Source organism: Tupaia chinensis, unplaced genomic scaffold (assembly GCF_000334495.1).
Source record: "Tupaia chinensis unplaced genomic scaffold, TupChi_1.0 Scaffold000341_1, whole genome shotgun sequence".
Taxonomy (NCBI): Eukaryota; Metazoa; Chordata; class Mammalia; order Scandentia; family Tupaiidae; genus Tupaia; species Tupaia belangeri.
In genome coordinates, this window is record NW_006159835.1 from 3,698,690 (window position 1) to 3,713,063 (window position 14,374).

General features: G+C 51.7%; 2 protein-coding genes across 2 annotated transcripts in view; both read right to left on the minus strand.

The window, feature by feature from the left end:
- The window catches only part of AHSA2P (activator of HSP90 ATPase homolog 2), a 10,668-nt gene extending 5,617 nt beyond the window's left edge, over positions 1–5,051 (minus strand). Inside the window, exons 1-4 of the mRNA XM_027773348.1 lie at positions 4,987–5,051; positions 4,598–4,939; positions 3,172–3,362; positions 814–899 (exon numbers count right to left, since the gene is read on the minus strand). Coding sequence (XP_027629149.1) covers positions 814–899; positions 3,172–3,362; positions 4,598–4,939; positions 4,987–5,051 — 684 coding nt within the window. The remainder of the gene's footprint in view (positions 1–813; positions 900–3,171; positions 3,363–4,597; positions 4,940–4,986) is intronic.
- Positions 5,052–9,650: 4,599 nt separating this feature from the next.
- Positions 9,651–12,405, minus strand: CUNH2orf74 (chromosome unknown C2orf74 homolog). The gene is made up of 5 exons (XM_006152221.2): positions 12,236–12,405; positions 11,951–12,135; positions 11,607–11,717; positions 11,325–11,502; positions 9,651–9,997 (listed from the first exon to the last, which is right to left on the minus strand). Exons 2-5 carry the CDS (start codon positions 12,043–12,045, stop codon positions 9,824–9,826), a joined length of 558 nt encoding a protein of 185 aa, XP_006152283.1. The 5' UTR covers positions 12,046–12,135; positions 12,236–12,405; the 3' UTR covers positions 9,651–9,823.
- Between the last annotated feature and the right edge of the window lie 1,969 nt (positions 12,406–14,374).

The following is a 14,374-nucleotide window of genomic DNA, read 5'->3' on the forward strand; positions in this document are numbered from 1 at the left end:
TAGACTGTCCCAACAACACACCCTAACTGCAGATGCTCCTCGGCTCCCACGGGGCTGCATCCCAAGAAAGCCACTGCAGGCTGATAACAGTCAAAGCACACTGGACATCCCCGACCTGCCGAATGCTGCAGCTGAGCCCGGCCTGCCATAGACGCGCCCATTAAATACACTCAGGTGACTTGCATGCCCACAGTCAGGCAAAATCATCTAACACAGAACCCATTTTATAAAAGTGTCACGTATCTAACGCGATTTACTGAATCCTGCATTGAAAGTCAAAAACAGGATGGTGGGAAGTAAAAAGAGAAACCTCCAAGTATGGTCTCAGCAATGAACCATTTTCCCCACCCTCATAAAATCCAGTCCCACCATCAGCACGTCAGGGGCAGTCTCAGTTTACAAGAACAAACGCTAAGGCATGGCTGAGGGGGAGCCCAGCTAGGGGCTGGGCATTAGAGCGTCGGGAAGAGAAGGCCCTCAGTCATGTGGTTACGAGCCAGCAGCCCGAGCTTCACGCAGCGCGGAGCACACAGCCACGGAACTAATGCCCAGAGAACAATGCCCGGTTCAAGGCCAGGAGGCCACAGCACGTGCCCAGCCCCACATGCGGCGCGGGGTGGGGGGTGTAGGGCGTTCCCTGGGGCTTTCTCTGTCCCCAGCCCTCCACCCCAAACCAAAGCCATCTTCGCTAACAGCCCTGCGCAGTCCCCAGAACTGCACACGGGAGTCACGTCTCATATGCGAGTTTCCAAATGCCCGTCTATATCAGGAGCTCAGTTTACCCAAAAATACAGAAGGAAACTCATCTGGTACCTCGGTGTCATCTACTTCATTTTCTTCAGAAAGGTTGGGTATTTCAATCAACCCCTTGTGCTTCGCACCAGATTCTTTCATTGTGCCTAAAATAAGCAAAATGGGAGTTCTTTAATTGAATAGTAGCAATTGGTTTGATGCCCAATTGCCTGGTCTGCCTGACCAGAAAGCCCACACGCCCTCCTGTGACCTTGCTCCATGGCTCCTAGCAGAGCTCAGCAGGCAAGAAATGGCCAAGAAGGCTTGGCCATAAAAGTGCTGGTGACCCCAGGGACCAGCCGTCCTGAGACCCTTCAGGGAGAGGGCAGACAGAGGGAGGCACTTCTGACAGGGCCTCGCCGCCTGCCTCAGCTCACAGTTAGCTGGGCTTGCAGGCATCTGCAGCAATGCCTGGCATGTCCAGTGGGCACTGGAACCACGCCTAGCCCTCCTGTGGCCTCCAGCCTCCCAAGAGATGGCACTCGTGTGCTCCCACACACGGGCCCCAGTTCCTCTTGTCCCACGTACACCTGCCAGGTTAAAGTAGGTAGGATCAAGGGCCACATGGAAGGGGAGAAGCAGCAGCACAAGGTATGTGGGGACAGAAGAGGACAGTGAGTTCCCATCACGCAGAGGGGAGGGAGGGTATGGCCCTGAGAAGCCCCGTATGGATTGCTCTCAGGACTAGAGTGCTGCCTGCTCCCCAAGGGCCCACCTGCTACCCCAGGACTCACTGCTAAAGGCGACAGCACGAGAGGACAGGGAGCCTCAGCCTGTGGCTGGCTGCTCCAGCATGGCAGGTCTTTCACAAAGGAGCTGCTAGTGCTTTGGGCAGAGATGGAGGAGACCCAAGGCCATGAGAGCCCTGTCCTGGGGCAGGGGGCGTAGAACCTGCCATGACTGACACATAGTAGCCACAAGAGGGACTGCCGAGGGCAAAGGCCCAGCAGGGCCCTGTTCCGAGGCAGGGGAGGAGCTGCTTTTAATTGCTGACCGGCTTCCTGAGCTCTGGCCTGGCTGGTGCTAGGGAGACAGCCACATGAGCAGAGGCCACAGCTGGCTCACTGGGCTCCCTCTCCCACCAGCTCCCCAGCAGGAGCTGACTCCCGGCCAAGGCCGACAGTAACACAGCAGTGCTCAGCACCAGGCCTCTCCCTCCGCCCTGTGTCTCCACACCCGTGGTTCTGAGCACATACTGCCTGCCCAGCCAGACCCACAAGAGGATTTAACCAAACGATCCAAAAAGTGGAAAAAACTGAAATGTCCATCAAATAATGAACGGATAAACCAAATGTAGGGCACCCACACGGAGCAGTCATCAGTTGCAGGAGGAATGAGGCTCTGACACACGCTACACCAGGGTGACCCTGGAAACTGCGCTGAAAGCAGCCAGTCACCAACTATCACACACCGGAACCCCATTCGTGTGAAACGCCCAGAAATGGCGAAGTCCATAGACAGGAGGCAGACAGCCAGGGCCTGGGGAAGGGGAAGGGAGTGGCTGCCCACGGGTCTGGGTGTCTCTGGAGCACGCACTGTCCTCGAACGGACCGCAGTGGTGGCTGCACAGCTCTGCGAGTATATGGAAGACCTCCAATGCACACACTTAGAACGCGTGAACTGCAGGGTATCTCGGTTAAATCTCAATAAAGCTGTTTTTTTTTAAATCTCTGCCCTGATGAATGAGGGAAGAGTGGAGAGAGCAGAGAGCATCCCTCCAGAAGCCCCAGGGGAAGGAGGCAGAGAATAAAACACGTGAGTAACCAGGACAGTAAGCAAGTATCCGTGCTCTGGGGAGTGGAAGCCAGACAGGGAGAGGGGTGCAGCTCCACCAGGCTGGAGACAGCGGCTGAGTCAGGACAAAGGCCTAGGAGGTAGGTTGCCAGGGGGGAAGAGCCCGGCGCTGCAGGGCAGCTCCAGGACACTCTGGGGCTCACAGCAACCTGGAAGGAAAGGGCCCTGCTGAGAACCGTGAGCTCTGAGCAGCTCTGAGTGTGGGGGAAGCAGCCCCAGCTTCTTGGATCCAGGAGCTCAGGGAGTGGGGCAGTCAGGAGTGAGGAGCTGCAAAGCCAATCCAGGGCCAGAGCAGTTCAGGGAACAGTCACCGACAGAGTGGCAGTGGGACACCAGGCAGCTGCAACACAACTGGACCCACGTGGAAAAGGGCCTGGGTTCATGCCCCACCCCTGGACCTCCCTGAAAACACTGGGTGTGTGTCTGTGCCCATGATTCTGACCACTGAGACAGGGTAGAGAGACTACCTCTCTGCCTCTGTCTCTTTCTCTCTCACGTAAGAAACTTTTAAAAAGATCAAAAATGAATGAACCAACTGCCCTGCTGCTGCCACCCGCCCTGCTGAAGGGACCTGAGGCCTGTTACCTTTCCAGCCCAGCTTGATGTTCCACTCATAGAAGAAAATCAGCTTCCCCTTACGGCTGCTGCAGGAAGCCTCGCCTTCCACCTGCTTCAGCTCACTGACCTCACAGTGGCCGGCCTCATTCTCCACCGCCAGGCCCACCAGGAGCTCCCGCAGCTTCCCCTTGGACCAGCTGGTGGCATCCCGCTCTGTCCTGCCAGAGACCGAAAGGGCACGGTGGTGAGTGGAAGCCCCAGCGGGTACCCACCTACCCAGCCTGGTACCAAGGTGATGCCGGCGCCCGGCCAGAACAGCCCAAGTCCTCTCAAGCCACCTCTGGAGACCTGCCGCCCTCCACCTCGCAGACCTTCACTTCCAACCTGCTCTCTACCAAACAGCTGTGAGCGCCCCTGCGGCGTGCCGTCCCCTGCGCAAGCACTACTGTGCCTTAGGAGCGCGGGCTTATTTGAGAGGAGGGTGTCGTACTCTCTCCCTTGGAGGAGGGCAGGCAAAGCCTGGGCCACTGGAAAAGGTGGTGACAACTGTGAAAACCTGAATCGTGACAATAGCAATCAAGCGGCTTCACACACACACACACACACACACACACACACACACACACACACACACACACACACACACACACACACACACACACACACACACACACACACACACACACACACACACACACACACACACACACACACACGTTTTCTTGCGCAGTTTTACCAAACAAAGTGTCCATTTCAGGAGACAGAATCCCGCTGACAGGAGTCAGGGAGGGTGCCCAGTGCGCACCGGGACCCAGACTCCGCGCCTCCTCCCCTCCCCGCTGCCTCTGCGGCAGGCAGGTGGGGGGCAAAGCGCAGAGAGCATCCCTCCAGGAGCCCCGGGGGAAGGAGGCAGCCACCACCCGGGTTCCCGGAGAGGCTCAGAAAGGATGGGAAGCTTATTCAAACTCAAGGAAGGCCCTGCTCCCGGGAGGCCATCAAGGTCAACGCTTGGTTGGGAGCCAAACCCCTGCTCTCCCCGGGATGCGCCGACACCGGCAGGACGCCCGGTGCGCACACGCACGCGCGCGCGCGCACACGCACTCCCCAGCGCCCTCTTAACTCCCAGAAGCATGGCCGGGGGCGGGGGCGCCCTAAGGGCACCGGCTGTCAAAGCCGACAAGGCGTGTCCAAACTGCCAGTGTCAGAATGTGCCCCCACGCCAACTTTCAACAGGAGGCTGAGGCCTAGGAGCCGAGCCGCCGTACACCCCTTGGCCCGCACCCAGCCTCCTCCCGCGTCCGGGGAAGAAGGGCGAGAAGCCTCGCACCCCGGCAGCTCCGGGCCCCGAGGCCCGCTCTCCCCCAGGGCGCCCCGAGGCCCCCAGCCCAGAGCCCCCCACCCCGAGGCGCCTGCAGGAAGGAGCCCGCGAGCCGCGCGCCCCGGCCGGCCGCACCAGTGCCAGTTGTTCGGTAGCGGCGGCTCGGTGGCCCGCGTTTCCGGCCTGCGATCCGGAGCCCCGAGCAGCGCGTCCGCAGCGCCCAGAAAGTGCCAGAAATCCCCGCCCCCGGCTCCACCCCGCCCCGCCGGCCCGCCCAGCTTCTCTCTGTTCCGCTCTGCCAAGCCGCGCCCGAGGAGCTCGCGGCCGGATTCCGGGATGCCCGGGCGCGGGAGGGCGCGGGGGCCGGGCCCGCGCTGGCCTTGCTCACTGTCGCCGCGGGGCTGATGTCCAGGGCTAGGGAACCCCGAGCCTGCGCGCCGTGCCGGATGCGGAGCGGGAGCGGCGGGCGGCCCCGCCCTGGGGCGCACAGGCCGTCTGCGGTGAGCTGGGGCCGCTGGTCGCACCCTCTTGCCGCAGCCCGCGCCCGCCCCCGCCGCTCCTTACTCCGCTCGGCCGAGAGCTCCTGCATCCTAGGTGCGCTGTGGGCGCCCCGCGTCCTGGACGCGGGGTCTCGCCTTCACAGCACCTCAGCTCCTCGGCATTTCAGGAATATTAGCATCTCCCTCGTGCAGCGGTCTTCGAATCCTCGAAGGATGGCAGAGGACTGCGACGGCAGCCGCTTTGTCGCAGCTCGACGCCGTTTCAGCGAAGTGGCCATCGATGACTGCTTCACGAGGTCATCTTCTAGCAAACACTTGCGCCAGCTTTTCGGCAATTGCCGAGCCGTGTGTGGACGTTGCCTTTGCAGAGAAGCTGGGCGGGATGGTGGAAGGTGCAACTACCTGGCCGTGCGCTCCCCCCCGCCCCCCGCCGTCTGAGCGCATTGCTGACATATGGGGAGGACATTCCCCCCGCCCGTGCTGACTGGCGCTGCCGTATTGGCCAACGTCTCCCCAAAGGTACAATTACTTAAACAGATTGTCTCTAGTGTTTTGACCCCAAAGTGACGTTTTAATTTCACCTAAATTTCACTCTTTACTTCACCAAACTATGGATGACCAACATGAGGCATCAAAGAACTGGAATCGCCATTAAGGGGGAGCATTTTCTTGTGGGCGCACCCTTTCTCCATTTCATAAAGAATCTTGCTGATAGGACATTACATGGTAAGATTAGATATGTATAATAATTTAAATCTGCCCCAAAACACGAGTTACCAGAAAACTTACAAAGAAGTTATAATCACTAAAATTTTAAGTGGATTTTTTTTTTGAGAGATTTTCACTGTAGGGCGCGTGCGCTCGCCAGACAGACAGAGAGAGACATAGAGACAGAAAGCGAGAAATCACCCCCCAGGGGGGATGGTCACGCCGCAATCCCTTCTCCTCCATTCTCCTCTCGGGATCTTGGGCACGCACGCACACGCGCCCGGCGTGAGTTTTAAGCCACCGGGTCCGGTCCCACTACGTGGGAGTCCAGCGACATAGCCATTACGCTAACTGCTGGTTCCCTAAAATTTTAAGTGGATTTAAAAAAAAAAAAAACTTTGTAATATTTACACTAAAAAGAAATCCCAGTGGAAATCATTTCATTAAAATGTAAATAGAGGCCAGGGACCAGCAGGTGGTATGGAAGTTGAGGTGTTGGACTCCCACATCAGCACCAGGGTTCAAGTCCTGGAACTGGTGGCTTGCTTTCTCACTCCCGTCCCCCCACTCCAGTCTCTGGTCAAATTTAAAAATGATAATAATGAATCATTCTTTTTAAAAAATGTAAATAGAAGGCCAGTAGGTGGCGTGGACTCCTGAACTGAACTCCTGCATGGCAGACTGCAGTTTGGTCCAGACCAGTGGCTTGAAAATCATGCCAGGCATATGTGCATGTGTGCCCAAAGTCATGAGAGGAGAAAGGGAGAGAAAGGATTGCAGGGTGCCCATCCCCCTGGGAGGTGATTTCTCACTTTCCCTCTCTCTGTCTCCCACAAGCACACAGCTCCCTACCACAAAAGCCTAACAGACAAACTGTAAAGGGAGGGCCAGCCAGTGGTCTGGTGGTAGAGGCAGCTGGATTCCACACGAACGGCCCTGGCTCAAGTCCTGGACCTCACGGCTTGAAAGACCTGCCACGTGGGTGTGCATGTGTGCCCCAAATCCTGAGAGAATGAAAGAGAGAGGATTGCGGTGTGGTCATCTCCTCCCCCAGGAGATTTTTCACTCCCTCTCACTGCCTTTGCATCCTCCTCTCATTCTTCCTGCATCTATCATAGTCTCACTCTGTTACCTTCCTATTCCAGATCCACGTTGTTCAAGTCTGATTGTCCTCATAGCTGTATCTCCATTTACCTTCTAGTTGCTACTCTTCGGTAACACAGTCCTGGAGGACAGTTCTCTGGACTCCTTCCATTACTGCCTTACGCCGTTTATTATGGTGTTACTTAAAGATATGTAGAAACTTGGGACCAGCAGATGACGTAACAATTATGTCACTGGACTCCCACATAACCGACCGCAGTTCGAGTTCCGGACCTGGCAGCTTAGACTCACGCTCGGCGCATGTGTGCGTGTGCCCAAAATCCCAAGAGGAGAATGGAGGAGAAGGGATTGCAACGTGGCCATCTCCTGCCCGCCCCTACCCCCCCGGGGTCATTTCTCACTTTCTGTCTCTCTGTTTCTCTCCGTGTCTTCAGCGATTACACGTGTCCTACAGCAAAAATCTCTAGCCACCGAAGTGGGCAGCACAGACCAGCCGCCGGTGTGGTGGTGGCCGAGGCGACTAGATCCCCCACGGCTAACCTGAAATCCTGAAAGGAGAAATGGAGACGCGTTACAGTGCGGCCATTTCCCAGGGGAGGTGGGGTTGGGGGGAGATGCTTTCTCACTTCCCCTCTCTCTGTCTCTGTCTCTCTCCAGCAAGTATATGTGCCTCTGACAAATTTCTTCAAAAGAAAAAGAAAAAAAATAACTAAAATGGTTAGTTATTTTATGTTATGTATACTTTACCACATATTATCATCAGGTACAAGACCAACATTTTTTTTTAATTATTTAATTTTATTTATTCATTTAGACCAGAGGGGGACAGTGAGAAGAAGTGAGGAAGCAAGCCACCAGGTCTGAAACTTGAACCGCAGTCGGCCATGTGGGAGTCCAGCGCCCTTAACCACCACGCTACCTGCCGGCCCCGTGATTTTTAAATGCCTGTAGAAACCTGGTCTCTGCTTACTTCTGCAGGCCCCTCCCAGCATGCACTGTTGTAATCCATTCTCCACCCTCCACCCCTGCCTAGGATCCAAATGCCGCCTCGCTCTGACTTCTCATTACACATCACTGTCACCTCTTAAGACCCTCAACATGGGCCTGCAGCTGCAGCTCACTTGAGTTCACCACACTCCATACTCTCACCTCCGTGCCCTGCTGGTGCCTTCCCATCTACTTTTTGGTGTTTTTTTTTTAAAGAATTATTTTCTTTAACTTACTTTCTTTCTTCCTTTCTTTATTTATTTTAATTTGACCAGAGAGGGACAGGGTGAGAGACAGAGAGAGAGGGAAAGTGAGAAAGCAACCATCAGGTCCAGTACTCGAACCATAGTCGGCCATGTGGGAGTCCAGTGTCCCTAACCACTACACCACCTACCGCCCCCCCCCCCAATCTGCTTTTATTATAATCTTTCCATTTGGCTAAGTCCCTTTTCTTTCAAACAGTGCAATGGTTCCAGCCCACAGGAATTTACCCTCCACCAAAAGGTGTCCATACACCCTATTCAGCCCTAGCCAGACCTTCTCCAACTTATCCTCCCAGTCATTCAGCCAGCATTTACCGTGCATACAGGCTCCATACATGACAGCTTGCCAGGCCTCTGAATCATGCGGCATCTCCTGATATTTCTCTTTCTCACAGTCTCTCTCTTTTTTAAAAAATAATTATTTATTAATTTTTATTTATTCATTCATTTATTTTTAATTTGACAGAGAGAGAGAGAGGAAGAAAAAAACAAACCCACCAAGCCCAGGACTCGAACCATCGTCAGCCATGTGGGAGTGTCCAGTGCCTTAACCACCATGCCACCTGCTGGTCCCCCTCTCACAGTCCCTTATGTATTTCATGCATTTATTTCAATGGTTTTGGATGATGGTGTACCACTCTGTACTGTCAAATTCCGCATACAGACAGCACATTTTAAACTACTGAAATCAAGAAGAGTGAACCTCAGGACTCACCTAAAACAACAGGCTATTCTGTCTTGTTTGTAGTAGTTTGGTTTTTTTTTTGTTTTTTTGTTTGTTTGTTTTGGTTTGGTTTTTGGGTTTTTCTTTCGCTATAGGGCGCATGCGCTCGCCAGACAGACAGACAGAGACATAGAGACAGAAAGTGAGAAATCACCCCCCAGGGGGGATGGCCACGCCGCAATCCCTTCTCCTCCATTCTCCTCTCGGGATCTTGGGCACGCATGCACACGCGCCCGGCGTGAGTTTTAAGCCACTGGGTCCGAGACACGAACCGTGGTCGACTACGTGGGAGTCCAGCGACATAGCCATTACGCTAACTGCTGGTTCCCAGTAGTTTGTTTTTTGTGTCAATCGTTTTTTAGAGAAATTTTTGCTATTAGGCACATGTACTCACTGGAGAGACAGACAGAAAGCGAGAAATCGCCACCCAGGGAGGGTGGCCACGCTGTTATCCCTTCTCCATTTTCCTCTCAGGATCTTGGGCACACACGCACACATCCTGGTGTGAATTTTAAGTCACTGGGTCTGGGACTCGAACCATAGGCGGACACATAGGAGTCCAGCAACGTAACTGTTATGCCTTCTGCTGGTCCCTGTACCAATCTTTTTAAAAAGCAGTTGCTGGTACAAGCAAGGCCACAGGCCTGAGTTCAATAGGGATCATGAAGTGAGGTGAACAATGACAGCCGTCATGTGACTTGGTCACGCGTGCCCGTGGTAGAGCCTCCGGGACACGTGCTGTTTCTAGTCTCCCTGGAACGTGACTTACCTAAGAGACATCTGCACAACCCAACTTTATTTACACGCTGCAACAGTGTTGGAGTAGACAGAGTCTCAAGGACACTTAATACAAATTTATTGAACTCAAATTTAAGTTTTTTTAAAAACTATACTCAAACTCTGAGTTTTTTACTTACAGAATTTTGCATGTGGCTCACTTCTTTCTACACAGAGGTTAACTACTAGCTGTGTTTGCTTAATTCCCCATTATTTTGATGTTTCCACATGAGTTTGTACCCTCTCTTTTCAGTGTCGGTCATGGGCAACATTCTTTCACTCTCAGACTTTCGGAGTTTCATTTTCTCTCTTTATGCTCTCGAGTATAGCTTCGAGGTCCAGGATACTGGTTCCCAAGATCCACGACAATGACCTCCCGAGAAAACGTCACTCCTTTTAAAGGTCTTTTCTGGTTATCAACGACTGAAGTTGTTCTAGTGGCAGGTATATGTTCTTTCTGCAAATTGTCACCCTGCAAAAGAATTGGACAAGTAGTATAATGATTAATTTATGAGTATAACAAGCTCTGCTTTAAAAAATATAGTTAAATATTGTCAATAAGAAGTGGAAAAATAGGGACCAACAGTTGGCATAATGGCTATGTCACCGGACTCCCATGTAGTCGACCACGGTTCGAGTCCCAGACCCAGTGGCTTAAACTCACGCTGGGCGTGTGTGTGTGCGTGCCCAAGATCCCAAGAGGAGAATGGAGGAGAAGGGATTGCGGTGTGGCCATGCCCCCTGGGGGGCGTGATTTCTCACTTTCTGTCTCTGTCTCTCTGTCTTTCCAGCGAGCACACATGTCCTATAGCAAAAAACTACCCCCCAGGAAAAAAAGAAAAATGGAAAAATATTTTCTCACCTTCCTTTTTTGTTTTAATTTGTTACAGGGTGCAGACACTTGCCAGAGAGAAAGAAAAAAGTGAGAATGAAAAAGAAACCACCCCCAGGGTGGATGGTCATGCCACAGTCCCTTCTCCTCCATTCTCCTGGCGTATACGCTAGCATGTTTTTCAAGCTGCCGGTCCAGGACTTGAACCATGCAACGAGTCATGTGGAATCTAGTTGCCTTAACTACCATGCCACTGACTGGCCTAAGAAGTATTTCTAAATCATAGAGGGAAGCAGAGATCATTCATCATGATCACGTTTTCATAGTTCTATGGTTAGAAAAGCATATGTTGACATATTCCAATAATATTTGATGACTCGTGTGATCTCTGAGGTGAGCAGTCCCAAGAGCCACCTGGCCACCATTCTGCGGTGGGCTGGGCCTGCTCATGTGCTGGGAGGGATGCGACTTGTTCTTGTCAGGGAGCCCCGGGCATGGCGGCCAGGAGGGCCCTGGCAACGTTTGCGTGCTGCTGTGGCAGGCCCTGGAGCTAGAGCAGGGGCCTGGGCTCTGCTCCTGAGCGCAGCCAGGGAAAAAAGGAAACAAGGCATCTCGGTTTGCCATTTGTAAAATGAGAGGTGGGGTCACTAGATCTCCAAGGTCTCTGACAGTGCCGAGGTCTCGGGGTTTGGAGAACCCCAAAATGAAGAGGAATTAATAAGGGAAACACAGTGTAAAGTGAAGAAGGAGCACACTTCTAGGCTTGGCATACATTACTGGTTTAATAACATGAATTGATAGGCTAAACAGGATGGTTTAAATGCCTGTGGACACTGGACTCCTCCCAGGTACAGACCGAAGTTCCAGGTAACACCATCCCTTACCGTTACACCTGGCTGAATGATTTACCTCCTTTTCCATCAAAGATAAACTCTAAACTGTCCTTGAGAATAGAAGAGCGCATCACCTCTTGCCCAGTTTCTTCAGCGTGCTTGGGCTCTTGCCTCTCTTTTGTTTTGTCCTCCTCCTCTGCCTCCCCGTCCTCTCTGTTTTCTAAGGCTGTGGCCACCTCTTCCTTACTCCTCCTCTGGACGAGAATGCCAGGCCTCATCGGTGCATTCAAGTTTATGATTTCCATTAGGATCCTGGAAAATCAGCAGCAGGAGTTGAACAATCCATGCAGCTTAGTATTTAGTCCCTGTCACCACACCAAACATGCTTTCTACCACATTCTAGAATACAGACTTACTTTTCTTGCTCTCCTGAATTTTTCCTCTCCACATTAGCAGCTAAACAGTCCTCACCTCTGTGGGCATCTGTACAAGGGACAGATGTTTCTTCCCCTCTGTTGCCTTGGAAACTGAAAACAAAAAAGCAAAAAATTCAGAAAAGGAACAATGGCCCTGATTTCAAGGTGTGGCATGGGAACTTCACTTTTAAACAGGAAATTAGTATTTCTATAACCCTGAAATGCAAAAGGTGGATAGCTACAGCATTATACTTGTTCTGTTTTGAATTATTTTATATTATGCTTAGATATATTTGCTAGAGTGACTTGAAATCTGATCCCCACTTATCAGCATGAATGTATACCATTTATATAAAAAAATCATCAATAAAAAGAGGATGCAAATGAGGCAAATTAGAAGGATGATGAAGAAAGTGAATGCTGTGGTTTCAAAGCTCATAGGGCTAGCTAGAGGTCTCCTCCACTCTCACAATCCCAGATATTCTTTTCCAGCTCAGTTCGAATGGAGTTCTCTTGTTCATTAAGTTTTCTAGAAACAGAAAAATAAAAAGCTGTTTTCATTGTTGCTCTTTTGATCGGTTCAGCTTCATTAAAAAGTCACTCTGCTTGATTTGGTGGAGTTGACTCACACGGGTTAATTTCTCTCCATAAATGTGGTGGGGCTGAGGTGGCCAGAGGGGAGACCGAGCTGGGACACGTGTGATCGGTCCGCTCACCTCCCCTCACCCCAAAAACTATCTGAATCCAGAGGAGAGAAGAGTTGGAGCAGCTGGAGCTGAGTCCAGTTCCCCATTTCTTCTCTTTTCAGTGACATCATAGAATCATGGAACCATTAGAGACCACAGCCCAGCCCAGCTCAGCCCATCACCAGGGGGCACGAGAACCACGACACTCTCTGGGCTGTCGCTCGACCGTCCACTCCTCTGAGAGGTCCAGGTCAAAACCACATGGCATTGTCTGGACCATTCTTTGGATAAGTATTTCTTTCTGTTCTCTAAACACCATTTTTCCTTTTCAGATCCGAGACCATTTCTTTTGCTCCTCTTTCACAGACCATGGACAGTTGGTCTACTTCCTTCTTTGAACAACCTTTCGCCCAGAGGTCAGTAGGCAACTTATTTCCTCATGGTGTTCTCTCCAACTAAGCGGCCCATATCCTTCTAACCCTGCCTCACTGGACCTACTTCCTAGAGACACGAGAAAACTGGTAGCTCTAAAGGCCATGGCTGAGGTGATCAAAGTGAAAACAACCCTCCAACCCCAACCTAACTTCAGGTAAGAGTGAGTGTGAAAAGGAGGGAGAGGATAGACCTGGGGATTTTCTGAGAGGACAAGGTGGGTACGAAAGAATATGACAATTGGGACCATATGTTGCTGGACTCCCACGTAATTAAGCATGGCTCGAGTCTCAGATCCGGGCTTAAAATTCACGTCAGGCACGTGTGTGTGCATGCCCAAGATCCCAACAGGAGACTAGAAGAGACTGTGGCATGGCCCTCCTCCAGGGGGGCATCTCTCACTTTCTGTCTCTCTGGTGAGTGCACATGCCCTATAGCAAAAATCTCTCTAAAAAATAAAAAATAAAATAAAAAATAAAATAAAAAGATGGCTGCTAATTATATCTAAATAAATTAGAGGTGAACCTGTGCATGGGGAGAGTCTCTGTCCATTTTGTGCTGCTGTAACAGCATATCACAGAGCAGGCCATTTAAAAAGAACAGAAATTCATTTCTCACAGTTCTGGAGGCTGGGAAGTCCAAAATCAAGATGTGGACAGGTTAGGCCCTAGTCTCTCTCCCAAGATGGTCTCTTGAATGCTGGTCTTCTGAAGGGGAGGAACACTGTGTCTCCACACTGTTGCATCCAAGATTATGGTTCTGACACAGGAATCTTGGAACGGTCACATTGAAACCTTAGCAGAGTGTCTTTGGGCTATAGTGACAGTGGCCCTCTTCTGAAAGGACAGGGACTGTAGCATCTTTATCTTTGGATGCTCCACCAATTTGGGCCCTGCACATTCCAGATGTGTTGAACATACAGGTGAGTACAAGTGTGTGTATGATATATGTAGACACAAATCTAGTGTGTTGAGGGCAAAGCCTAATTTTTCAGAAATTATAAATGCCTGAGTCACTCCTGGTAGAGCCAGCAGAATTCCTGGCTGATTCCTGCAGCCATGGCTCCCAGGTGAAGACTTAGAACCCGTCTCACGCTCCACACACTAAGCACTCCAAACTGCACACACACCCTGCACACATAAAGGCAGGAGATGCAAATATTTAACATCAATCTACAGGTGGTTACACAGCGTATAAATATGTAATAACGCTTCAGACTGTGTACTTAACATTCATGTGCTGCAGGCCCTCTACTGTCTGGAAATTACACCTGCATAAAAAGGAAAGGGGCATGCTGGATCCCACATGGCCCACTGAGTGGTTCAAGTCCCAGACCTGGTGGCTCAGGAAACACAGCAGGCATGTGTGTGTGTGTACCCGAAATCCCAAGAAAAAAGTGGAAGTGAGGGAATTATAGCATGGCCATCACCCTAGGGGGTGATTTCTCGCTTTCCCTCTCTTCATTATCTCTTTCTCTGTCTCTCTCTCTGGTGAGTCTCTCTCTCCTGCCCTCTCACTTGATGCAGAACACACGTCCCCCTGCCTGTACCCAATGGCTTCTTACTCTGTCTCGCTCTAGTCGCGGGCATGCTAGGAAGTGACAAAAATTTTCAGATTCTTTTCCTCACCTTTCACATGGTTTTGTTTTGT